At 39.0% G+C, this 25,822-nt stretch overlaps 1 protein-coding gene, 1 long non-coding RNA gene and 2 pseudogenes across 2 annotated transcripts; all 4 read right to left on the bottom strand.

Annotated features, from left to right (window-relative positions):
- Positions 1-2,597: 2,597 nt before the first annotated feature.
- On the bottom strand, positions 2,598-5,558 carry LOC148726221 (uncharacterized; annotated as a pseudogene).
- Positions 5,559-5,751: 193 nt separating this feature from the next.
- Positions 5,752-12,627, bottom strand: LOC148726220 (uncharacterized; annotated as a pseudogene).
- A 129-nt stretch (positions 12,628-12,756) lies between these two features.
- Positions 12,757-20,728, bottom strand: LOC148726219 (uncharacterized). Its single transcript, XM_088728153.1, has 5 exons — positions 20,324-20,728; positions 18,429-18,546; positions 17,993-18,029; positions 17,401-17,530; positions 12,757-14,396 (listed from the first exon to the last, which is right to left on the bottom strand). Exons 1-5 carry the CDS (start codon positions 20,726-20,728, stop codon positions 13,878-13,880), a joined length of 1,209 nt encoding a protein of 402 aa, XP_088584279.1. The 3' UTR covers positions 12,757-13,877.
- Positions 20,729-21,589: 861 nt separating this feature from the next.
- Positions 21,590-22,686, bottom strand: LOC148726218 (uncharacterized). Its single transcript, XR_015989848.1, has 2 exons — positions 22,583-22,686; positions 21,590-22,300 (listed from the first exon to the last, which is right to left on the bottom strand). It is a non-coding gene; the product is annotated as an uncharacterized LOC148726218 (long non-coding RNA).
- Between the last annotated feature and the right edge of the window lie 3,136 nt (positions 22,687-25,822).

Here is a 25,822-nt window from a genome sequence, read left to right as displayed (position 1 = left end):
AATCAAATTAGGTGGCCCGTTCTAACAAGGATTCTGATTGGCTTATTGTAAGCGTGCTCTGTCAAAGTATAGAGCATGCTGACGACACTGTTGTTCGCTTTGAAAATAAAGTTTGTTTGAAAATTGCAAGTAATGTGTGGGGAATTTAACAGATTCTTTATTATAAAACAAATAGAGAAGCCTTGACTGTGCTCTGTTCTGTAGTAAAGCACTTAGGAAGCGGCTAGAGCACTCAAGAAGTGGGGAGAAACACTCGACAACGTCTCGTGTTTCTCCTTACACTCCTTTCGTGCTCTAGCTGCTTCCTGCGGGCTTTACTAAAGAACAGAGCACAGTCAAGGCTTCTCTATTTGTTAACTAAATCATAGTAATAATGGCCTGTTTGCTTCTCAAAAAGCTGTTTACTTCTTATAGCATTGAAAAAATAACACCTCCATCCTCGGACAAAACCTGTTGAGACACATTACAAAAAAACCTGTTTTTTGCACTCACCCTGACAAAAATGCTCACCTTCGCAAATTCAAAGATTGTTTCCCCCCTCCCCTATTGCAATGTTGTTTGCTGTAACACAAGAAACGCATGCTTGAGCTGTCAAGCCCCCAACAACATTGTACCAGGGGTGGAGAGGGGGACAAGATTGTTCCTTTTGGAAACGATTGTTGCATGGCGGGAAATTAAAAATTGCATTGAAATGTCTCAACAGTTTTGTCCGGGGTTGTTGATCATGATGAATTTAATTCTTTCGGATGCAAGTGCATGAAACAATCCATTCGAAACATCGAGAGATCTTGCGGGGAAAATGGCAGGCACAAAAATTAATTGTACGAATGATTCTAGAAATGATGATGTTTCCCAAAGACATTGCATTTTCGTATTGTTATAATTTGTATGCATTTTAAAAAGATATGTGATATGATAACAACTTAAGTTCTTTTACCTTAAGCAGCACTGAGAAAGTTATTCCCTCCTCTTCAGAAAAGTGGATGTCGTCGTAAATTACAATGACGTTGTGCTTGTCCAGTTCGCATTTTCCTTCGCCTTCCTTCATGATGGAGCCTAACTTGAAGTTCGTGGACGTACACCACGAATTTCGCGGACATTCATGACTGCACGATAACAAATTAAATGGGAGAATCAAATCTTTTGACAGAGTATCCTAGAGGCTGTTTGTTTTCTTGCGTTTCAAAAAATGATGAATGAGAATCTGATATATATTCCTAATTTGAAATAACGGTGGTAGTTTGAAAGACGAAGAACAACAAGATATTTTTACACTCCATTATCAACAAACTAACTAAAAATATCCTTCTGAGTAGATATTCATATGTTATTACATGCTGCAATTGCCTTATCTTGTCTCGACTCTGTGATAATAAAGGTGTTTCGTCTCCGTTATCGGCTACCGCGTTACTACAGCCGAAGTCTTCATATGGAATATTTTCTGTAATCTTCGGATAATTTTTGATAACATTCACTTATAAATTGCCGCAAATGAAAGAACTATAATCTGAACGAAAGAGGCTGAGAGCTATTTGCAAGAAGACATAGAAAAGGTTACCAAAGAACGATGAGAAAACTATTCTAATTCAGATGATGCAATTGAAGTGTGTTGAGATTTAACTTAAAAATGTGTTTGTTATGTAGCGACGATTTCACCGACCAATTCATGAGAAGAGATTTTTAAACCGGATTACTGACACATGTCAAGCTTGAAAACGAATTCTTTTGACGAGTCCAAGGGATGATTCACGATTAACGACGTTCTAACGTCGATCAGGAAAGTAGGGAAGTTGGGATACGCAGGCGATGGCGAATATTTTTTCCAAGATGGCGGTTAGGGGCATTCATGAGATGTTCTACCGAAGATAGCATTCTGTCAATATCATACGAATAAAGATTTAGCAGACAAAAGCTGATAATATCTTATTTTACTATATTCTTCATAAATAATATTTTCACTGACAAAGGTCCATGGTTGATGCTATAACTGCCATTCCATTACTCTTAATGTTCCACTAATTTGGTCGGTGTTTTAATTACGGTTAAAATTAAAGTTTCTTTCAAGCATAGAATATAAATAAAATGGTTTCTTTCAAAATGAAGGCAGTTGGGGTGTGTATATCAAAGTGAAGGGACTGAAAGAGTAAGAGCCACTCACGGGCTACTTTGAAATACCTTTTTGGCAAAGAATTAAAGGATATTTATATGGTGGCTCCCTCCCGCTCAAACTACAATAATTGTCGTTCCACTTTCCATTTTCCTGCCCTTCAGTAAACGTGTGGACACATTCTTCTCGGATGCTGCTTGGCTGTGACCCAGCCCATGCAGAATAAATTCCCAGGGGAGTATTATCGACCCAATAGAACGCATAATCTCGAAAAACATATCTGGACAGTCCAATCCACACGCCTAACGCTTGCACTTTTGGCTGATTCGTAACCAGGTTTAGTATGATATTATTCTCGTTCACGGATTTTATGACGGCCAGCTCTGCTCCATAATTTTGAAGGCCATTCCCTGCTTCTCTACCAACTACATCTCGAAACTGGCAACTGCTGCACTTCTCTATGCTGCGCCACCATGTATCCTTCAAGAGTTTACTGCACCAAACTACATCCCATAGCTCTGATATCTCTGTTCCTGTTATCTGGATTATACGTTGCTTCGTTACCACACGTGTTTGAGTCATCGTGATAACCTCCAGTACGAAAACCAATTCTGGAATCACAGGAGCCACAATTGTTTTCTTGATTGGCAATATAACCAATTCTTGCTTTCGAACTACGAGGACTAGTACACACCGCATTGAACCTTCTTTGTTGAAATCGCGCTGCAGAGAGGCCCGTGAGCCAATCAGCCTCTTCCACGTGGTACGACGCGGTATTTACCATCAGTGATAAGAGAATATAGTGAGGTAGCCGGCTTGTCAATTACAAAAAAGGTGTCCTTTTCACCGATTTTCATACCGAGACAGATCGTTTTGATTGGTGTGTTCCAGTAGGTCAGTAACTTGGTCTCATTTGAGTCAAACCCAGTCTTTCCTCCTTCAAGGTTGAAAGTTTTTTTATTGCTCCAGAGGTCGTCATCATAGTGAAATGTTCTCTAGACATGGCATGAACAGATTAGTTCATGATTACAAAGTTTTTACCGGTAATACCTGAGTGAGTCATGATTTTCAAACGTAGAAGGATGCCTGGATAAAAGTGCATTCAAGCACATCGAAACTGGCCGGGCTGTAATTTATCTCGACCCCAACCAATGACAAGCATATGGCTGCAAGAAAATTGCGGCTTCTGTTCGTTTTTATGCTTAATTAACGATAAAGTGCTTATGAAATATGAGTAAATAAAGCAAACAAAATCTTGGAATGTCAAAATATTTTTGCGTAAGCAATAGGATATCCTTACAGCAGTTCACTGTTTTAATTGAACGTCTTGTAAAAGACCGAAGAGACATAATTGGTGAACCAAATAAGTACACTACTAGGGAGCCATTCATCTTCATAACCAGCGTCTATCCATATCCACCGCATGCGCAAAGACTTGTCATGTGACAGTAGACGGAAACCTTGTCAGAACTTATTTGTAATGAATAGGCCTTATTCCCACCAGCCCTAGAAGAAATGACGACAGAGATTTCAAAAGAATTGCCGTAAGGAAAGAGGTAAGAGGTATATGCATGAGGGTGACGGTTTGAAGACGCAAAAGTAAAAAACTGTTGGAATGTTTGCCTCGCCTTTTATTTTTTAATGAAGAAGCTTTAGAATGATAAATTTTGTATTTTTTTGACTTTTTGAGGCTTTAGTCACAGAACGGTTTTCTCATGTTATCATTTTTAGAGCTTTCAGTTTGAGTTATTTCCCAGGAAAAAAAAAAAAACAGGTTGGAAGTGTGAATTACTGTGTCTTCCTCAAGAACTAAAGTCGCCAAAATTACTTCTATGTCTCTGGATTGTAAAAGTCGATTTTCATAGTAATTACAGGTACTTTTTACTCAGACTGACTAGGACTTTATCATTTAATGCTGGAAGAAGCCAATACTGACGGTGTCTAGCTGAATTACTGAGTATTCTACCAGTTAGTTACAATTTACTATGATATATTTCCTTGCACGTGGAGTTCCCTGGAAGATGAAGGGAGATGAAATAGTTAGAATTCTTTACGTGACTCAAAGACAAAATTCTCTCAGTTATACCTCAGCATCTTTAACTCTTTACACCGCAAGGTCAATATGCATCTTCTCCATACTGTTCTTTATACATTTCAAATGGCACTGACAAGGAGACTTTGATTGACAATCAAATGATTCTTTTGTTGATGCTTACTTCCTTAATTCCCATGAATTGTGTGATTGATTCAGCAACGATACTGTTAGAAGAAATTAGATGCTTGTCGCTCTTGGGGGTTGAAAGGTGAATATGTATTAGGTGCCATTACGAGCTAAGTTCACTTTTTCCATATCTCTGTTCACAGAGGGTGATGCTTTCACTCTCCACCGACTTACTATTCACTTGACAATCTTTTAGGGTGGGTGAGGTTATTGAATGGCACATTGAAAAAAGATGAAAAGTCGAACTCATGAACTTTTGCCTTTGTTTGTGGTTAACGTCATAATTACCCATTTTATTTTCACATCTTTCACCAGTCCAACGAGTTTTGCAGGAACACGAGAAAGTTTGCCTTTTTATGTCGCGAATACAGGAACCCCCATTGAGGCAACCGGTTATCTGACAACCCTGGAGAATATTAGCGGACACTGTCTTCAAACTCTAACTTGTAGCCTGCAGAGAAGGCGTAATTTTGGCGGAAGTGTGCTCAGTAATTTCTTGGCGAGAATTACGGCCGTCATCATTCAGTTTAACGGAAGCGGAGGGCTGGGGAGAGAAAGAAATTTGAACTAATAGGGGCGAGCGACTGTGGAAAAACGATGAGGGTAGGGGAGTACCTCTTCCCGCCCCGTCCCCCCTACCGTGGACTCTAACTCCAAATCAAACTTTAATTAAACTTTATCTTAGGACAAATAGAAATAGTACCTCGCAGTTTCGGGACTTTCTTTAATAGAATTTGTACCATGTGGAATAGTATCCCTGATGATATAAAGTTAGCTGAATACTTGGGTTTATTCAAGTGCCAATGTAAATAATAATTTTTTAAGCACCCTTATAACGTTTTTGATGGGGACGACGTTGGTTTATTTAAGATTACCTGTTTCAAATGTAGAAGAGTAAATTTATATAGTGCATGCACTTGTTAATTATTAATTAATCAATTAACTTATCATTTAGTTTTGGTTGATGGATCGGGGAAGGGTTTTTTAAAATTTGTTTTTTCTGTTTTTAAATTATTATTGCCATAATGTCTTACTATTTGTACTACCCGTATATTGTAATTGGTGTGCAAATCTTTAAATAAATAACTGCACAATAACATGGCCGGTTGAATTAACGATCGCGCGCTTCCTAACGATAACTTTCCTAATAAGACTCTTCCGGGTCATGCACACGGCTAGGTTGTAAATATAAGTGTAATTTTTCTGTAAAAGTCTTCTAAAGCTACTCATTCAGTGAGTCGGCCAGCCAGCCAGCCAGCCAGCCAGCCAGCCAGCAATTAGTTCGAGTTTTTGAAGGTTCCTATATCGCCCGAGACGTTTTCCACCTTTATTTTACGGAAATAACATAAAAAAAAAAAAAAAAACAGAGTGGCGTCATACTTTTTTTGAAAAAGTAACAATTTACTTCTTTCGATGGCGAACTTTAGCTGTAAAGAAGAAAGAATAATTCATCGAATGAGCGTGGGCTTATTACACTAATCTCGTTCGCAGCTCCAATCGATACGGAGCTGAGGGTCCTGTGCCCCGAGTGTTGAGTCAGGGAACTAAGTCCCTGAGGAACAAGGAAGGTTGTACTCTGCAAAACTCGGCAGCAACCTTGAAGCACATCTCCATTGCTTGTTCCTATCTCATTGTACAAAATGTATCCCATCGCTTTGATATGTATAATACCATACTAAGCTTCGTCTGCACAGGTGTTGGAACCATCGTGTACACCTCCTGTGGCGAACTCAATTCAAGAGTCACAAGTGTTGCAGTTGTTCTCGTTGTTTCCAAGGATTCCAATGCGAGCTTCCGGTCTTCCTGATCTATCGCTCCTCACATTAAACCCCTCTTGGTTGCAATTGGGCTGTAACGATGCTTGTGAGCCAATCAGTTTCATCCAGTTGTCACGACCCAATGACGTCGTGCGATGGTTTGCATCGGCGATTATTGAGTAGAGGGAATTAGCTTTCTGGTTGAAGAGTATGAAGTTAATATGTTGTTCGATCTTCATACCGAGGCAGATCTTGGCGAAAGATGCGTTCCAATAGGTCGGTAACTTGGTCTCTTGTGAGTCAAATCCAGTCTTTCCTCCGTCAATATTGAAGGTTTGACTGTTGCTCCAGAGATTAGAATGGTAATGAAAAGTTCCCTAGTCAGTGTAGATAAACAAGAGAGATTTTTTAATAACAGACTTAAAGGCCTTTACTGGTCGTATAACTTAGGCATCCCCTCATAGGTTGTTGACAGATAAATGTTATTATCATTCTATGGATTTTTTCCCCCATTTTCATTGGCTGGGAACCGACCACGTGACCTACAGAAATCTGCCAACAAGTAATGGTCTGCTCATGCGTACTACCGTCTAACTGCGTTTTTGCTATAAATAATATTCTGCTCATGCGTAGTATTCAGAGATTATATCGACCAAAACAAACAAGGAAAACATTTGATTTCTGGCAGCAGTGCGCGCTTGCTGCTTGCCCCCCAAAAATTGAAAACAAACTCGGTGATGGAATGATAAAACAATTATTGAACTCGGTTATCGTAAAATATCGTGATTTGTCAGTGTCGGAGCTCGCAGATTAATTATTTGCCTTCGCCTTCGGCTTCGGCATAGGGTAAATTATGGACTGGACTGGACTGGACCATGTTTTGAACCATTTTTTTTGGACCATTTTGTAGGGGGGAAAGCACACCATTAGTACTCAGGGAGGGGTCGATGCAGTCTATAAGTACTGAGGGAGGGGTGAGAGGCCGACTGTTATTACTCAGGGAGAGGTGAGAGGTGGTTGTAATTGTAAACACTACTGGTTAATGGAGCTTTACTCGATCGTAGAAATTATTTTAATCGGTCTTAAACCGGTTGCTATAATGATGGAATACGAGTGTTTTGATTTCGTGCCATTCGGTCTTGATGTTCATGTTTAGATCTCCTCGAATTATTGTTTTGCCTTGGTAGCATACAAGCCGGCGAAGCCTTTCAACATTTTTTACCGCTTTTTCTCAAGGCAGTGATTGATATCGCCGAGGGACTTGAAGTTTTGCATTCAAGGAATGTGGTACACCGCGAATGTCTATTTCATTAGCCATATATGGTTTGTTCCGCACTTGACGTTGGACGTCTGCGCGTGAACCAATGTTCTCTTCGAAAATTCGAAAACAAATTTTTCTAGGTTTGCGTTTTCAAGGTCTGCGTTTTCGAGGTCTGTGTTTTGGAGGTCTGCGTTTTCGAGGTCTGTGTTTTCGAGGTCTGCGTTTTAAAGGGCTGTGTTTTCGAGGTCTGCAGTCTGCGTTTTCGAAACACCCGAGAGAAGGTTGTTTTGTACGACTGTACCAACAATGATTTTATATAGTAAACGTATAAACGGTAAAATTGCGATGCGCGGCTTGTGAATTCAATATGCGGCTAAGTCAAGGGCTAAGGACCGGAAATTCCGTGATCTCGTCTGATAACATCAGTGACAAAGGAGGATAGATAAATCTGGTAATTGGATACTGTATAGACAAAGGAAAACTGCTGGGGCACAAGTCGCCTCAAAAGGCATACGCATAACCTATGCCAGACTGGCAACTCAAGAGTGGAGGATCGTAAACTCGATATTTTCAATACAAATGAAAATCCGGTGTTTACGTGACAGTTTCGCTTTCGCATGACAAAAAAAAAACAAAAAGAAGAAACGCGGCGGCCCACCGCAAAAATTTTGATATACAAAAAGTCAGTCAAAAAACCGATTAAACTAATTTGCACGATCGAGTAAAAGCTCCATTAACCAGTAGTGTTTACAATTACAACCACCTTCTACCCTCCCTGAGTAATAACACTCTACCTCCCACCCTCCCTTAGTACTTATTGACTGCACCCACCCCTCTCTGAGCACCAATAGTGTGCTTCCCCCATTATAAAATGGTCTAAAAAAGGGTCCAAAAAAGGGTAAAAAAAATGGTCCAAAAATGGTCCAAAAAATAGTCCAGTCCAGTCGATATTTTACTCTTCGCCTTCGGCTTCGGCAAATAACTGATCTGCTCGCCACGGACAAATCACGATATTTTGCTCAACCTCGTCCAATAATTGTTAAACATTGCTGAATGAAGCCTCCGCACTATGGTTGTCCGTGACCAGTGATGATTTGAGAGCATTACAGTTTAACAAATTTATACCTGAGAGCTGTTTATTTTCATAACCAGCGTCCATTCACCCCCACCGCATGCGCCGAGACTGATCATATGACATCTTTCCCCGATCCAAGGTTGTTGACAAGTACACGAGAAAGTTTGCCTTTTTATGTCGCCAATACAGGTATCACCATTGAGGCAACCGGTCATATGACAACCCTGGAGAAAATAGACAACATAGTCGCTCGAAAGAGATGATACTTTATCCTTAGCTAATGGTAACAAACGGCCATAGTGATTGTTAGCAGGCGGAGCCAGCCAGGAAGCTAGAATCTCTCCTGCTTCAGAAATTGATATCTTCAGTGCGTGCAGTGAACGTAACATTAATTCTTCCACGTATGAAAAGAACAGCGTCGTCATGGCAACCGAAGTTTTCAATATTGCGGTTTTACTTTTCATTAAGAGTTATAGTTTTTTTACTTTACCGATAGAACTAAGCTTTAATTTAAATCTTTTTGAAAAAAGAAAAGTAATTTTTATCAGAAGATTTTGGAATATGATCAGCAAAACATTATTGCATGCATGTGATATCCTCTACGAGACGGTAGAAACGATTACGTAATCAACTTGCCAGAAGAAGTAACCCGACGTTCATTATACGTTTTATGTATAATGTTACATGTTTTTTGTTACATGGAATAAACCTGATATTGATTATATTGTATGATGCATATTGCTTATCCTCGGTCTTAAAAGAAGGTGTAGTAGATTTAAGTCTGTTTCCTTTGTTAAGGAAAACCTTTCCACCAAAATGTATTAATTTTTAATGTTGTCAGGTAAATATTTAAATCTTTTGGATGGAGCTCCATCCATTTTTAGTAGAAGACGTTAAGAGAACTCCCTGTAGGCTTGTCGACAGAATTGATCGGGAAAAACGGAAATATTGGAACCCTTTTTGTCAGGTTATATTGTTATAATTTTGGTTTCGAAGGCGCCGGTTAAAAACTGAGAAAAAGCATGAAGCTTCATGAATATGGCATGACAAGCGGATTGATATATCGAAAATTTTCTTAAAACGCATTAGGATAGGAAACAGCTTCGGATTGTGACAATTGTAGTTTTTATAAATAAGAGGAATGCTAACGTTCAGAGGGCGACAATAGCCAGTCACAAAGCCTCATTATAAATAATACCACTTTTTGACGACGCCATTTTACAAACGGTCTTTTTAGGCTAAAATGTGTCTTTTCGTGTACTTTACATATTGATACTTTTGTTAACAAAAAAGTTGGCGTTGTTGGCTGGGAGAAAAACGTGAGGTTTATGGAATTAAGTGCCGCTCTCGCTAAGAGCGATCTTCTCGACTAACGTTTGAGAAAAAAAGTTTCGTTTACTTATAGCCCGTGAAAAAGGGTTTCAGACACATGTTTCAAAATGGTTTGGTTGTTTTCCAATTCTCCTTTTTTGCGTCGCCATAACTTATGGAGAACATGTAGAAGATAAGCAAACGAAGCTTAACGGTCTAAGAGATGGCTTTGTTAATTTTCAGAATTATCCAAATAAGTTTTGTAAACACAATTATATATTGAGTTGTTTTGAAGATGTCGGTGGATGAAAACTAGAGAGATACTCTCGGGTTTGAGGCAATCTGTGTCCTAATTGGTGTTTAAAATCTCCACTGATATGCTTTTTTTAGCCTTGCCTACGCTTGCATTTTAAGAATTCCGAGTCTTTGTTAGAAATTGCTAAAGTGTTGATATGCAAGTTAAGAGAGGGGTCTCTCCCGATCACGATAACGTAAGATTTCAGGTGAAGTTTCCACATTTTATCTACAAACTGTGTTTAAGCTGCTTCTCATGTTTCCTCGATTTTCATATATGGATACAAGATCTGTCGTCTGGAACAAAATTATCAACATGACAGCTCTTTAAGTCCATCACCAGGAGAAGTCAGCCGGAATAGGATGACAACTTCACTGATTTAGAAAAAAAAAATACTTGGGATTGTTGAAATATCTTCCCTTGGAAAACTGAATGAGATTCCGAATTCGAAGTTACCAAAAGTAGTATAACTCTTACGAGTAAAGAGACTCAGTCGTAATCAAGAAGTCTGAAGGATTCTATTAATATTCGCATGTGGAGAAGATACCCAGTAATGGTTGGTAAATGTCCAGACAGTTTTAGATCGATCGCTTTAGCATAAGCTCTAAACAGCTGTCGACAAGTAAAGTCAAATCCGTTTATTTCACAGGGGATGTTTAAATACTTTCAGGTTATACTGGCTGAGAAATCCTTTTTTTTAAGAAACTGAAAAAGAAAGGCAAATAACATACTAACATAAGCTCTGAACAGCTGTCGACAAGTAAAGTCAAGTTCATTTACTTTGAAAGGGAGTCTTAATTTTTCCGTAAAATAAAAGTACAGAAATTCTTTTTTTTAAGAAACTGAAACAAAAAAGCTGAGGAGTATAAACATTTTAAAAATTTCTCTTTCCGACAGGATGGCTAAATCTGCCGGGAAATTTTCAAAACTAATGATGGAGGGAGCCTCTTTACACAAAAAGATGAAAGCTTTGTCACTCATGATATGTGAAAGAGAAATATTCTTTTAATTTAATTATCCAATTTCAATAGAAAAGCTCCACATTGTTTATTTGTTATACTTTAATCCAAAGCACGTACGCAACCAGATGTCTTTGAAAGTGAGACAAACATACAAAGAGAAATCAGGTTGGAAGCCATTTAAATTCGTGAAATTGCAAATTTCATGCGCCATTATGCCTCACTGAGCTTTCACGAGAACTTACGCCACAAGGAGTGAATTAATGGCAGATTCTAGCACAATAACCATATTAATTTATCCGTCTCAAAAAGGATAAAGTGGATAACGCCGGAAACTATTAAGGAATGGATTCAAAACAGTCTAATGGAGTTATTCAATCTCAGTACGATTTTTCGCGAAGAAGTTATGGTCTGAAAATTCAGAATAATCACGAAAAGATGAAAGTTGGCTCACAAAGTGACTTGGGGCAAGATATCTTTTAAGTTATTTTTGAATTCTACATTCATATAGTATCTAAGTTTGATTACCTGAAGATTACTGCGGAGTTGATGTTTGATTTTTACGGGTAAGGCCTCAACCGAGTTACGTTTTTCGCTTTCGCTTACACTTACAGTGAAGGTTTTTTTTGTTAATGTAATATGATAATCAAATGACTGGTTTGAATTCAGTCAGCGATAGATAAAAATTCTGTATAACGCTTTTAACTAATGAATGCAATAAAACATTAATTACCCTAAAGAGAAATGAGAAAATGACTCCATCGCGGTCATTAAAGTAAATGTTTTCGTTTACAACGGAGATGTCATGCTTGTTGGGTTCACAATTTCCTTCGATTTCATCGTCCGTCTAAGGAAAACTTGAAGTTTATCGACGTACACCACAGATTGCTAAGACTTTGTCGACTACACGATAACAGAGTGGGAGAGTAAGACTTCCCGACAACAAATCCAATGAGTTGCTTATTTTCCTGTATTTTGAAATATGATGAACGAGAATCTAAGCTGGAGGTTCCTTTGGCGATGAACCTGGTGGATTTTTGAAATAGGAAAAAGGACAATATGTTGTGAAACCCCATTGGAAAGGAAGCCAGCTCTAACCTTTACGAAAAAAAGTGTCCCTGAAACATTTAACACTCCCCAATATATTATGAAGTGATTACTTCTTTAATAAAGGTTTAGACGATGACAAGCACGTGACTGACAGGGTTCATTTACAATCGTGAGATCGGAGATGCTCGAGGCGTGCTCGGCAGTCTTCGTGTCGCTGGCGTTTTCCAGCGACCACTTGTACAGCCTATCTGATTTACGTTTGACATATGGTGCCGTAGTTGAAACAAAGCTAAGCTAAAGATAGGGCTGGTTATTTAAACAGAGCTCAGTCGTTGTTTAACAAAACCGCGTTCTGAGCCATCTTCAATCTAGCCGAACTTTTTTTCTGAACATATATTTTTGTAACAGTGGTAAGAGGGCCGAACGCTAATCATAAGTGGAAGGGTATTTATTTGATTAAATCAACCCTCATACCGAGAATACCTGTGGCCCCCTGCTTGCTTAAAACAGCAGTTTGAGTTTGACCTTGCTTGAATACCTGACCGCTGGGCTTGTCTCGCAAACCACAACATATCTGAAAAAGTGTGGAATGCTCGTACATTCACTTTCTTTCTTTTTTTTCTTTAGCAGGTTTGCATTTAACGAACTCTGAAAGCGGGATACAGACTGTTTTAGCTCCCTCTCCCCATTCCTCCTCTCCCCATTCCTGCGAGTCAAAAAGTCAGTAATCTTACGTTTATTGGGATAAATAACTACTGATATCATTTTATCATAAATAATCTCTTGATAGTTACTTCCTATCGATATCTGAAAACTCACCCCAAAATATTGAATGGACCAAATGAAACTAGAAGTTTTTGCATGATTCCAAGAGCAGCAGCAGTTTAGGTATCAACTGCAAGAAATTGTATCACAGCCACTTTGAGAGCTGAAGCTCAGGCTTCGGTTTTATAATCATCAAGGAGAGAATGTCTGCCGCACGATAAAGGTGCGATAAAGATAACTATAATTACAACGATAACGATTAAAACAACGAAAGATTTTTAAAAGTCTCGCTGTTAGCAAATAATGTTAAGATTTGTGGATGTGAAGGAGTTAAGATTACTACAAAAATTAAAATCTATCTATTCATTTTTACATGCTCCAAATCTGCTTATTACTCTTTTGGTGGTTAGCAACAGTTCCTTTTCCGACGTTAGGCCGATCGAAACAAATAAATCGCGAAACACTCATTAAAACTGATTATTCATGAAGCCTTTGTGCTCATCAGCTTCTTCCACGTTCCATAGCTGAGTGAAGTGACGTGATTTTCCCCATCAGCGATCATTGTTTACAGAGAGCCATCATGTTTCAAAGTTATTACTTGGTTTGTCGCTTGGAATCATTTTAATATCCTTCCGGCGGAACAAGAGGAACTCTTGAAATCACAAGAGAAAAATTCGAGAGAAGACTGATAATTTCTCGAGACTGGTCAAATTGCAGTGTAGGTAACCTTGAATAGTTCCATGACATAGTCCGGCTGCAAAGAATTCGAGCCACGTGAGGCCGTCACATCCTTTTACCGTGTTACGACCCCTGAGAGATGTCACAGTATCAACCTGCAGCGATCGTTGCAACTTTTTTAAAATAGCTCTCCTACTTTTTAGGAACAGCACGCATGGAATATTGATTGTTCCCTACACCGAGACAGATCTTGTTGAAGAACATGTTTCACTGCATCGATAGCTTGGCCTCCTGTTTTTCAAACGTATTCGCGGCCATTCCCTGCTTCTCTATCAACTACATTTCGATAATGGTACCGTAACACTTCTGTTCGCATCACCATTTATCTTGGAAAGAATTTACTGCACCAAAATATATCCCATAGCTCTGATATGTCTGTGCCCGTTATCTGGCTTATTTGTTGCTTGGTTACCACACGTGTTTGAGTCATCGTGATAACCTCCAGTACCAAAACCAATTCTGGAATCACAGGAGTCACAATTGTTTTCTTGGTTGGCAATATAACCGATTCTTGCTTTCGAATGACTACGATTAGTACCCACCGCGTTGAATCCTTCTCTGTTGCAATTGCGCTGGAGAGAGGCCCTTGAGCCAATCAGCGTCTTCCACATGTTACGACCCAATGAGGTGGCGCGGTATTTACCATCAGCGATCAGTGAATATAGTGAGCTAGCCGGCTTGTCAATTGCAATAAAGCTGTCGTTTTCACCGATTTTCATACCGAGACAGATCCTTGTGAATGGTGTGTTCCAGTAGGTCGGTAACTTGGTCTCCTTTGAGTCAAACCCAGTCTTTCCTCCTTCAAGGTTGAAAGTTTTTTTATTGCTCCAGAACTCGTTATCATAGTGAAACGTTCTCTAGACATGGCATTAAAAGATGAATTCATTATTACAAAGTTTGTCTCGCCACAGGTGGCCCAAGCATACTGTGTGTGACTTTGGGTGCAAAGTGCATTAACGGTAATAATTAACATATTAAGATGGAATTGCAAGCGCACGTGTGGGCCGTTAAAAAAGGACAAATTTGAAAAAAAAAATTAAGAAAAAATTTAAAAGGATAATAAAAGCGAGGAATAAAACATGCGACGTCTCTTTACCTTTTTTTCCGTAGCCGCTTTGTTGCCAGCGGTCGTTTTAACGCTGTTTTGGAGACTTGCTTTGTAACGCTTGTGGTGTCACCAGTCAATAGGAAAATTTATAGAAAAAATTAAAAAGGAAAACAAAAGCAAGGAATATATCATATGAGGTCGCCTTTCCTTTTTCCCGTAGCTTCTTTGTCCTTTATGGTCCAATTGACGCTGTTTTGGCCACAGACAGCCCAAGCTCACTACAAGAAAAGCGGCCGTGACTCTTACCGTGTTACGCAACGTTTTATATTTATAAAGGTTTGTATGAGATGTTGTCGGTTTGCCTTAAAAGAGAGAAAAAATGTCTTGTTTGGAAATAAAATGGACTTACCTTATTGCCTTGTTGTTTTCTTTGTTGATTACCAGCGTCTCAGGCCATTTTGAAGCGTTTTCGGCGATTTAGCGCTTTTTTGGTGTTCAACTGCTAAAAAATAAGCCCGGTGAGGGTAGCCAGCGGCCTCCCGACCAGTGTAGCTAACTGGTTTGTTTGTTGACTGCAGGCCGCTGGCTACCCTCGCCGGGCTTATTTTTGTTACCCGACATAATGTGCGATCGGCGAACGGGTCCACGATCGTTTCAAGGAGCCTAATTGGAAATTCGCTTCAGGCGACGGTCACTTTTAAAATGTGTTTCCAGCCTTGTGTTCTTTTAGCAGTTGAACACCAAAAATAGCGCTAACTCGCCGAAAATGCTTCAAAATGGCCTGAGACGTTAGTAATCAACAAAGAAAACAACAAGGTAATAAGGTAAGTCTATTTTATTTCAAAACAAGACATTTTTTCTCTCTTTTAAGGTAAAGCGATAAATATATCGTATTAACCAAGCGCGAGGGCCGTACTGGGAGAATATCGGCCCGAGGTCTTGACAGAACGGACCGAGCGCAGCGAGGTCCGTACAGAAAAGACCGAGGGCCGATATTCTTCCAGTACGGTCCCGAGCAAACTTGGTTAATAAGAGGTTTATTATACGACTGAATTTCAAAGGGACACAAGTGCGGTATCATTCGGGACCATTCGGGACAGTGCCCGGTTCAATACTGAGAGAATATTGACCGGCAATAGAGCAGTTTGATTGGTTGATTTTGGTTATTGGCCCTCTGACTGCCCGAGTCATGTCATAACATCTCATACAATCCTTTATAAATATAAAACGTTGCGCAACACTGTAAAAGTCAAGTCCGCTTTTCTAGTAGTGAGCTTGGGCTGCCTGTGTTTTGGCGACCTTCTTTGCGACGCGTGTGGTGCTATCGGTCAACTGTGTATAAAAAACTCAAGGCTGGAAACCTCAACCGGTCTCGAACACCAACCGTCGCCGCTCGAAGGCCGATAAATTCCACAAAAGTCGACCGATCTCCCTCAAATTTCCACCCGCGAGAACGCTTAGCTATAGCCTACCCGTTCCAGCGGAAAAATTATCTAAATTCCGCTGCATCGATCCGAGAGCCGCTCCGTTTTACCACCCATTCTGGCAAAATGGCTTTGTAGGCACACGTAATATAATCCTTTTGCCCTTACGACGGGATTCAAATATAAAAGCTTGGCGACCGCGTCTGTCGAATAACTGACAATCCGCCAGGGGCCGGGTCGTCACCTAGTGCTGATAGTTTTGCCAGAGGACAAAGGCTACGACCCTCCCATGGGAGATTGTCATTTATTCGACAGACGCGGTCGTCAAGCTTTTATATTTGAATCCCGTAGTAAGGGCAAAAGGATTACGCGTACCTAAAAAGCGATTTTGCCAGAATGGGTGGTGAAACGGAGCGGCTCTCGGATCGATGCAGCGGAATTTAGATAATTTTGCCGTTGGAACGGGTAGGCTATAGCTAAGCTCTCTCGCGGGTGCAAATTTGAGGGAGATCGGTCGACTTTTGTGGAATTTATCGGCCTTCGAGCGGCGACGGTTGGTGTTCGGAATCGGTTGATTTTTCCAGCCCTGAGTTTTATTATACACAGTTGACCGGTAGCACCACACGCGTTGCAAAGAAGGTCACCAAAACAGCGTTAAAAGGACCGTAAAGGACAAAGAAGCTACGGAAAAAAGGAAAGGAGACTTCGTACCATAAATTCGTCGCTCTTGTTTTCCTTTTTAAGTTTCTCTTAATTTTTTTTTATATATTTTTTTTTTACAGTTGACTGTTGACACCGCACGCCTTACAAAGCAAGTCGCCAAAACAGCGTTAAAACGACTGTTGGCTACAAAACGGCTACGGAAAAAAGGTAAGGAGACTTCTCATGTTTTATTCCTCGCTTTTATTATCCTTTTAAACTTTTTCTTATTTTTTTTGTAAAATTTGTCCTTTTTTTAACGGCCCACACGTACGCTCGAAATTCGATCTTAATATGTTATTTATTACCGTTAATGCACTTTGCACCCGAAGTCACACACAGTATGCTTGGGCTGCCCGTGGTCTCGCTAAGGCCTGAGTGAATGATGATTTTCAAATATAGAACGATGCATGGTTACAAGTGCATTCAAGCACATCGATACTGGACTAAAATCTATATCGACCCCGACCAATGACAAGCATATGGCTGCAAGAAAATTGCGGCTTCTGTTCGTTTTTAAGCTTAACGATAAAGTGCATATGAAATATGAGTAAATAAAGCAAACAAATCTTGGAATGCCAAAATATTTTTGCTTAAGCAATAGGATATCGTTAAAGTAGTTCGCTGTTTTAACTGGACACCTTGTAAAAGACCTAAGAGCCCCAATTGGTGAACCAAATAAATACATACCAGCTTGCCATTTATCTTCATAACCAGCGTCCATCCATATCCACCGCATGCGCCAAGATTTGTCATGTGACAGTACACGGGAACCTTGTCAGAACTTATTTGTAATGAATAGGCCTTATTCCCACCAGCCCTAGAAGAAATGACGACAGAGATCTCAAAAGAACTGTCATAAGAAAATAGGTGAGAGGTATATCAAAAGGATGGTGGTTTGATGACTAAAAGTACAAAACTGTAGGAACGTTTGCCTCGCTTTTTATTTTTTATGAAGGAGCTTTAAAATGATAGATTTTGTATTTTTTTTGACTTGATGAGGCCTTAGTCACAGAATGGTTTTCTCGTGTTATCATTTTTAGAGCTTTCAATTTGAATTATTTCGCAGGAAAAAAACAGGTTGAAAGTGTGAATTACTGTCTTCCTAAGGAATTGAAGTGGTCAAAAATACTTATACGTCTCTGGATTGTAAAAGTCGATTTACAAAGTAATTACAGGTACTTTTTACTCAGACTGACCAGGAGTTTATCATTTGGTGCTGGAAGAAGCCGGTACTGACTGTATTTAAGAGTGAGTGGAAAATGTTCTACCAGTAACTTACAATTTATTATGATAAATTTCCTGGCACGTGGAGCTCCCTGGAAGATGAAGGGAGATGAAATAGTTGGAATTCATTTCGTGACTTAAAGACAAAATTCTCTCAGTTATACCTCAGCATCTTTAATCCTTCACACCGTAAGGTCAATATGTATCTTCTACATGCTGTTTTCTCAATATTTCCAATGATAGTGTGAGAAGATATTAGATGCTCGTAACTCTGAGGGGCTGAAAGGTGAATATGTATTAGGTGCCATTATGAGCTGAGGTCATTTTTTCCATATCTCTGTTTATAAAGGGTGATGCTTTCACTGTCTACCGGCTTAGTATTCTCTTGACAATCCATTAGGGTGGGAGAGGTTATTGAACGGCGCATTGAAAAAAGTGAAAAGTGAAACTCATAAACTTTTGCCTTTCTTTGAGGTCCACATCATAATTACCCATTTTATTTTCACATCTTTCACCAGTCCAGGGATTTTGGCAGGAACACGAGAAAGTTTGGTTTTCCCTGTCATGCAAGCAAGAACCACCATTGAGGCAAAAGGCTAATTGACATCCCTGTAAAAGATATGGACACAATAACAGACAGTATATACTGGAAGAGAAAATATCATCGTAATTTGGCTAAACACCATATCAGAGGATGCAATTACCTCCGATTGGGGATCGCAAAGTTCCTATTTAATTATCAAAACGCTTGGGAAAGTTAGTAACCCTAAGGCTTTCAATTCCCGACTCTGTTCAGGAAAAAAAAACTGTAAAAACTGTAAAAACAGTTTCAGACGACTGCTGGGAATCTCGGCGAACAGATTCAGAATAAAATTAGGAGTAACATTAATATTAAGAATAATATTGAAGTGAATGAATAGCAACGCATGCGGTTAAGATTTTCGGCCTGTTGGATTGCTATTGTCTCTATAGACATCACATCGAAGCTGTTTAAAGTGTTAGCCAGTTCAGGATTCAAAACGCCGGAAACTAACTCATTTTGTACGACAGCAGAAATATATACCCGCCCACTCTCCATGCAGCACAGGGCAGCGGCTGCACCGCTATAGAGGCCCTACAAACCCCCCCCCCCCCCACCCCTTCCCGCCTGATGAACTAATTACGCAGTTGCAGTTCAATAATTAAAATGTCCCACAGCCTTAGTCATATCAAAATCCGTGCAATGTATATTGATGAGCTCTCAGGATTGTCTTGCGTGGGGCTGAATTGAAATTAACTTGCTGCTAGGATACTTGTTTTCATTTCAAACATTGAGGACAAAGTTTTGATAATTTTTAATTTTGGGTTTTTTTTTTTGAAGCGCTCTTTTCTGAAGAATGATTTTTGGGACAGGCTTTGATGATTTTGCTCTCAAACAAACATTGCGGTGCGGGGGAGATCCAGCTCTTCTGATTGTCGCCTCTTGAGGCTGTTAAAGTTGCCGCCGTAGGCAATCATGCCATAACTACAAGCCATTGTCCATATGTTAATGCTCAGAGTGAAAGCTGAAATTCGGAAAGTGTATATCAAAGTTCCTACCAGTATCAACTTTAATGACTGCGTTAAAAGGAGTTGATTGCTGGAGCCAAACCATTCAAGACGAAAGGGCCTTACGCGTGAACAAACATGTTGGTTCAAAACACCTGTCTTCGACTTAGATAATTCATTTGTTTTGGAAAATGAGTTCAATCGTGATATGCATACAACCGTAGGAACAATATTTGCTAAGAATATTGAAAAGAGAATAAAAAACGAAAAACAAAAGGTGTCGCCGACAGGACTTCCGATCAAAATTTTCCCAATAAGGATTATTTACATGCAAAGATGAAAACTGTGTGACGTAGAAATGAAAAGAAAATACTGTGTTTATTAGACGCTCTAATTTCAAGAGAGAACACAATGTTGTTTACTTTTTATCTTGCAAACCTCATCACGTACAAAAACGAAATTTTTCGTCAAAATAAAGCAAACACTTAAAATGACCTTGAGTTTGGTTCTAGTGAAGAAGTGATAATTGGCTCTACAAGGAAATTTGTGAGACTATTATTTTGGGCCAACCCTCAGGCTTTTGGGCATCAGACCTCACACAGCGATGATTAAAGATTCCTGATTATCGATATTGTTCACCTGAAAAGCATTAATTTCTCTTATCAGGAAATTGCGATTTTATCCTGAGGACTGAAAAGGCGATAAGGATCATTAAAATGGCCGGTTTTGAACCTTGGTGGCTTTTTTCGGTTTTTGTGCAAGAAAGATGTGCAATGGGATAAATTTGATCGGTGAAAGATAGTTTGGATTGGGTCAATTTTTTCCTTTTCTTAATTGAGACACGACTAGTTTAAGTTACCTTAAGGCGCATTGAAAAAGTAACTTGTTCCCTGTCCTCAACGTTGATGTGTTCATTAGAAACTGAAATGTTGTGCGCATTCAGTTCACAAGTTCCTTTGCCATCCTTCTCGGAAAACGACTTGAAGTTTGTGGATGTACACCAAGAGGACATCAGACATCGCTGACCACAAGATAATAGACTGGGAGATCTGAATCGTTTGACAACATAACCCAAAAGCTGCTTATTCGTCAGAGTTTTGAAATATGATGAACGAGGACTCGATTCTGAATTTCCTTCGGTGAAGAAGACAGCGCTTGTATAAAACACAAAGTAAACGTGGAATACTTTCCTGCTGTGCATTGCAGCCGATGCAAGTATTTTGAATGAAAGTGCTTTCGAAAGACCTTTGCTCAAACTAGTCATAAAAATTTGTGAATAATGTATGTTTTGATGATGCGAGTGTTGCTCGGAGATAATCGGTACCGTTCGGGCAGCTGTCGTTTTCTGACACGTAAAGTCAAGCTGTCGTTTTCTTATTTATTCCACTAATCAGAATTGGCAGAAGAGACTGTAAGGCTCCGTATTAGCCACGTAAAAATAATTTTTAAGTAAAATTACGAAATAAATGAAAAAGATGTTTCACATCTACACTTTAGCAACAAAGATCATCGGTGTTAGAAACAGTTAAATATGACCATGATCACGCAGTTACGGCATAAGCGTTTCTAAAAAAAGCTCTCTTTATCAAAGGTTGGCGTTGACATTAAAACGCAAAAAGGGAGAATTAGACGACATTTTGATAAAGTTTGATATTTGTGGTGAAGAGCTGGAGAGAAAAGGGATTGTATTTATTCCATGGCTTAAATCTACGAGTAAGTTAACCAGAGTCGCGATTTTCATTGTTGTTTTGCGTTTTTTTTTTATTTAGCTCTTATAGTCCTTTCTGCCCTTGCGAAATGGTTTCCTAGCTTTCTAGGATTCCTAGGAATTTCCTAGGAATTTCTTAGGAGTCAGTGGAATTTTCCTAAAAACATTTAAGCTCTCTAGAGGTGTGAACAAACATTACTAGGTTCCTAAGAATTTCCTAGGAAATTCCTAGGAATGATTACAGGTAGAATTTACATAAAAAAAATAGATTCTTGATCCTTGGGAAATTCTTAGGAAGTTACTAGGAAAAATTATTTTTTAAAATAAAACCTTAATATTTAAGAATTATACTTGTGAGTTTAGCTTTTGAAAGAAAAGTGCCATTTTAGATGTTTCAAAAAGTCACTACTTGCAATATACCACAAATTTTTTTTATTTTGCATTATAATTTACAACTCATTAATTTTAAAGCAGATATTCTTGAAGTTTATACAATTTCCAATAAAACATTAATTTTTTATCCTTCAATTGCATATCACAATACATTGAAATAAAAATTTACTGTAGTAAAGAATACAAGCAGAAAACTAAATCAAATGCAATTCAAGTGGGATTTCAATCCATGTGTTTGGTGCTCCAGTCATATAATAAAAAATGCTATACTGCAAGGACAGCGACTCTGACCACACTGAAATACAAAGTTATATCAGCCTGAGGCATCCCTGAAAAATGGTTTATCACAATGTGTAAGATTCAGCCAACATAATTTTGCACTGTCTCCTGATTTATTCCAATTATATGGTGAATTCTACATACTTTCCATTTAAAGTAAACTTAAGTTCAATATAGATAGTATCAAGTATCAATTTATTTGCCAGATTAGAATATTTTATACAAAAAGCTTAAGAACATATCTTTACTTAAATATTATAACAAGGAAGTCTTATTTGAAGCGATGGGAAATTTCAAATCTGGCATATTGAGACTTAAAAAGTGATATTTTCTTATATCTAACCACAGACAGCATTAAAGTTTGGAAATCTTATCATAACATGGTTTCTGGAATTGCCATTTAGAAGCATAATCTTCTCCAAAATTTCAGTGACACTCTTTGCTTTCAGATCAGACCTAAAACATTGAGAATAAGAAATATCAATGCGATGCTTTTTTTCAAAAAGTGCTAGAGGAATAAAAGAATAGTTGTAGGTTCAGAAGGAACAGTTGAGGAAGAGAGGATTTTGAAACTAATTTCTTAAGCTTAATTGCCATTTTTATAAAAGAATTGCTTATCAATTCTATAGTTTTTTTCGTACTGGTTTTGAAACTTACAAGCATCATTGAAGCTTGAAGTGCATTGAGACATTGTGAAATGCGCTATATAAGCTTAAGCATTACATTACATTTTCTTACCCGGTCCAACGTAACGATGCACAGAGCGCATGTGATTTACCATTGTCTGTTGTCGTGAGAGAACACGTTTACAAGCCGTACATTCATACTTCTCTTGGCTCTTACCTCCACTTTGTGGGGCAGTTGTTAAAGTGTCTATATTCTATTTTTCCTATTTTCCTAAGAAATTCCTAGGAGTTTCCTAGGAATTTCCTTGGGGACCTAATCTTGGTCAGACAAAAGTGAAATGTGTATCCTAAGAAATTCCTAGGAATTTCCTAGGATTTTTTTCGAATTTTAAGTTTTTCACTCCTAGGAATTTCCTAGGAAATTTCTAGGAATTCTTTGAATTCTTCGTCCCAATTTACTGTGAAATTTCACACCTTATTCCTAGGAATTTCCTAGGAATATTCTTAGGAAATTCCTAGGAAAATCTTAGGATTTCCTAGGAATTTCCTAGATCTTTTCGCAAGGGTGTAACTGAACATTTGGAATCCTTACCTTTCATTTACACTACACGAAAATGAAATCCCTGCGTTGTGCCGAGAGTTTGGCTACAGTGGGAAAATATGCGACTTTTGAAGTCTGTTCTGTACCACTTCTAAACTTTAAAGTTGCACTTTGTACGAAAATTGTCACACTTCCTTACAATAGTTGTCTGTAAAAAATTGTAACACTGCGATAATACCTGTCGCTCTCTGGAAATAACGTGCCACGCATGAACTACTTGCAGAATAACACATCACGCTTGAACTACTTGTAGAATAACGTAACACATCACGCTTGAACTACTTGCAGAATAAGACATCACGTCTCAAGTATCACATTCGACGCACGTATAGAAACTGTAAAAATAAAATAGCAGCACTTTAAGCATTTAGCGTCAATGACAGCTTTAGACGCCATCTCTTTGGAGTAGAACTCGTACATAATCACCGATACGTCAACGTCTTGATTCCCTATTTTCTTTCCTCTTGTTTCTAACCACACCTTTAAGTCACGAATAGGTAGCTTTTGGTCTTGGTGCTCAGACGGATAATCTACTTCAAGTTGTATCGATGGGTGGATGTCGTTTCCTATTTGTTTAATCAAGAGCATTGTCCTTTCGTCGTTGCTTACTCCTTCATCTTCAGTAGCGGTACTTTCATCCATGTAGGTCTCACCATTTCTGTATCTCATCCCAAGGGGGAAGGGGGGGGGGGGCTGCTTGTACTGCTAGGTTGATATCATCCACATACCAAGATCTGCTTTAAGTTGGAATACTAAGAGGACAGTATTGACTCAAGAGGTCTTGAGAGTTCTACTTAGTTGTAGCCAGCTGCAAGCTGTTGCCATGGGAGAGGCGGGTGGAGAATGTTAATGAAATGGTTTTGAGGATGCAGTACTCGGGGTACAGTGAGAAATTCAGATACGAGGCTGTCAACTCGGCCCTTAAGGCGTATAGAGTGAGAGAGAAGGCTGATCGAGGGGGCGAAAGACCATTACATCGACCAAAGGAATGGAGGAGGGAAGAACGAGAGCAAGAGAGGGTAATGAAGAGAAACAACTGGTACAAGAAGGGCGGAAACGAAGCGGTAATATTTGTACAAGCAACACCGAAGTCACAGCTACAGAGGAGGTACCAGGAAGAAATAAAGCCGCAAAGTTTCAAAATAAAGGTGGTAGAGAAAGCTGGTGTTGCAATTACAAAGTTACTCCATGTCTGTTTATCTATATCTATGTCTGTTTATGTCCGATTTTATATTTTATTGTTTATATTCATATGAATATCATTTTAAATTATTGTAGATAGGAAAAATTTTTTTTGTTTTTTTTGTTTCCCCAATTAGCTTGGTAGCTAAATCTCTCGACACATTAATAAAGTATTCACTCACTCACACTCCAGAGATCCGATCCATTCATATCACGAAAATGTGAAAGAGAGGATTGCTCAGTGTGTAGAAAAGGTGGGAGAGAGCCTTGTGATCGACAGAGTGTGACTTATGAGATAAAATGTGCGGAGTGTGGCGATATCTATATCAGATAAACGTCAAGGATTGTATATACAAGAGGCAAGGGGCACATGAAGTCACTAGTCAAAAAGGAAGAGCGGTCAGTCTTGTAGAAGCATCGTAAACAGAAACACAGCAGTAGAACGTAGAAGTTCGAGATGAACGTTACCGGGTCTTACTCCAACGACGCCATGCTGAGGCAAATATCTGAGGGTGTTCGGATAGACAAAGTACCAGAACCTTCATTGATGAACTCGAAGAGCGAGTGGAATTGTTTCCGCGTCCCACGCACGATAGTGACGCAAGACCACATGAAATAGGTTACCCCATGTTACATGACGTCCGGGAACATACAAACATTTTTTTAATACATCTTACATGAGGTTTTTTTTGACTGACGAGGTTCGAAGAGCGAAATATATTTCAAGATTCTTAAAGTATTGTTATTTTGTTTTTACAGTTTCTATACCTGCGTCGAATGTGATACTCGAGACGTGATGTCTTATTCTGCAAGTAGTTCAAGTTATCTAACCCCTTTCCTAGCCTCGGCAATTACTATTTCTTTAAAAACATGCCACGCGTTTTTTGTAAAAATAAGACTACTCACACTTTGTGATAACACTTGCCGTAGTTGGTAATAACATTTGTCGTACTTTGAAATAACACTTGTTGAAGTTTGAAATAAAATTTGCCACACTTTGTGAAGTAATAACACTTGTCACACTTTGCAAAAAGACTCGTCGTACTTTGTAATAACACATGTCACACTTTGTGTCAACAATTATCACACTGTACTTAGGGCCAAGTCGCACTAGAGGGCAATTTCAGATTTGTTCTGGACAAATGCGACTTGAAATCGGCCAGTGACAAAAAATTTGTCCGGAAGGCTACAGTGGCACATCAGAACAAAATCTGGGACAAAACACAACACCATGCTGCGAGCGCCTTGTGATTGCCCGCGATTTCCCGCGAAGCTGCCTTTACTCGCCATTTACATCCACAAAACCGCGACACGGGGGATCTAAGAAATGCTACCACGAAGAATTCTCGAAGTGATTGTTTTCTACTTTTTTCTGGTTATTCAGCAGCAGGAAAATGTCAATTTAATGATATGGTGCCTGTTATTTATACAGAATTTACGAAGGATAGATCCATCCTGGTAGATATTGTGGATATTCATACGGAAAAAATTAGTCGCCCGCGCCGCGATTCATGTTGTTGCGAAATGAGAACGTGATTAATGTTACAACGAAGACTATAGCATAGAGAC

Source organism: Stylophora pistillata, chromosome 7 (genome assembly GCF_964205215.1).
Source record: "Stylophora pistillata chromosome 7, jaStyPist1.2, whole genome shotgun sequence".
NCBI lineage: Eukaryota > Metazoa > Cnidaria > Anthozoa > Scleractinia > Pocilloporidae > Stylophora > Stylophora pistillata.
This window is presented reverse-complemented; position numbering and strand designations above follow the sequence as displayed.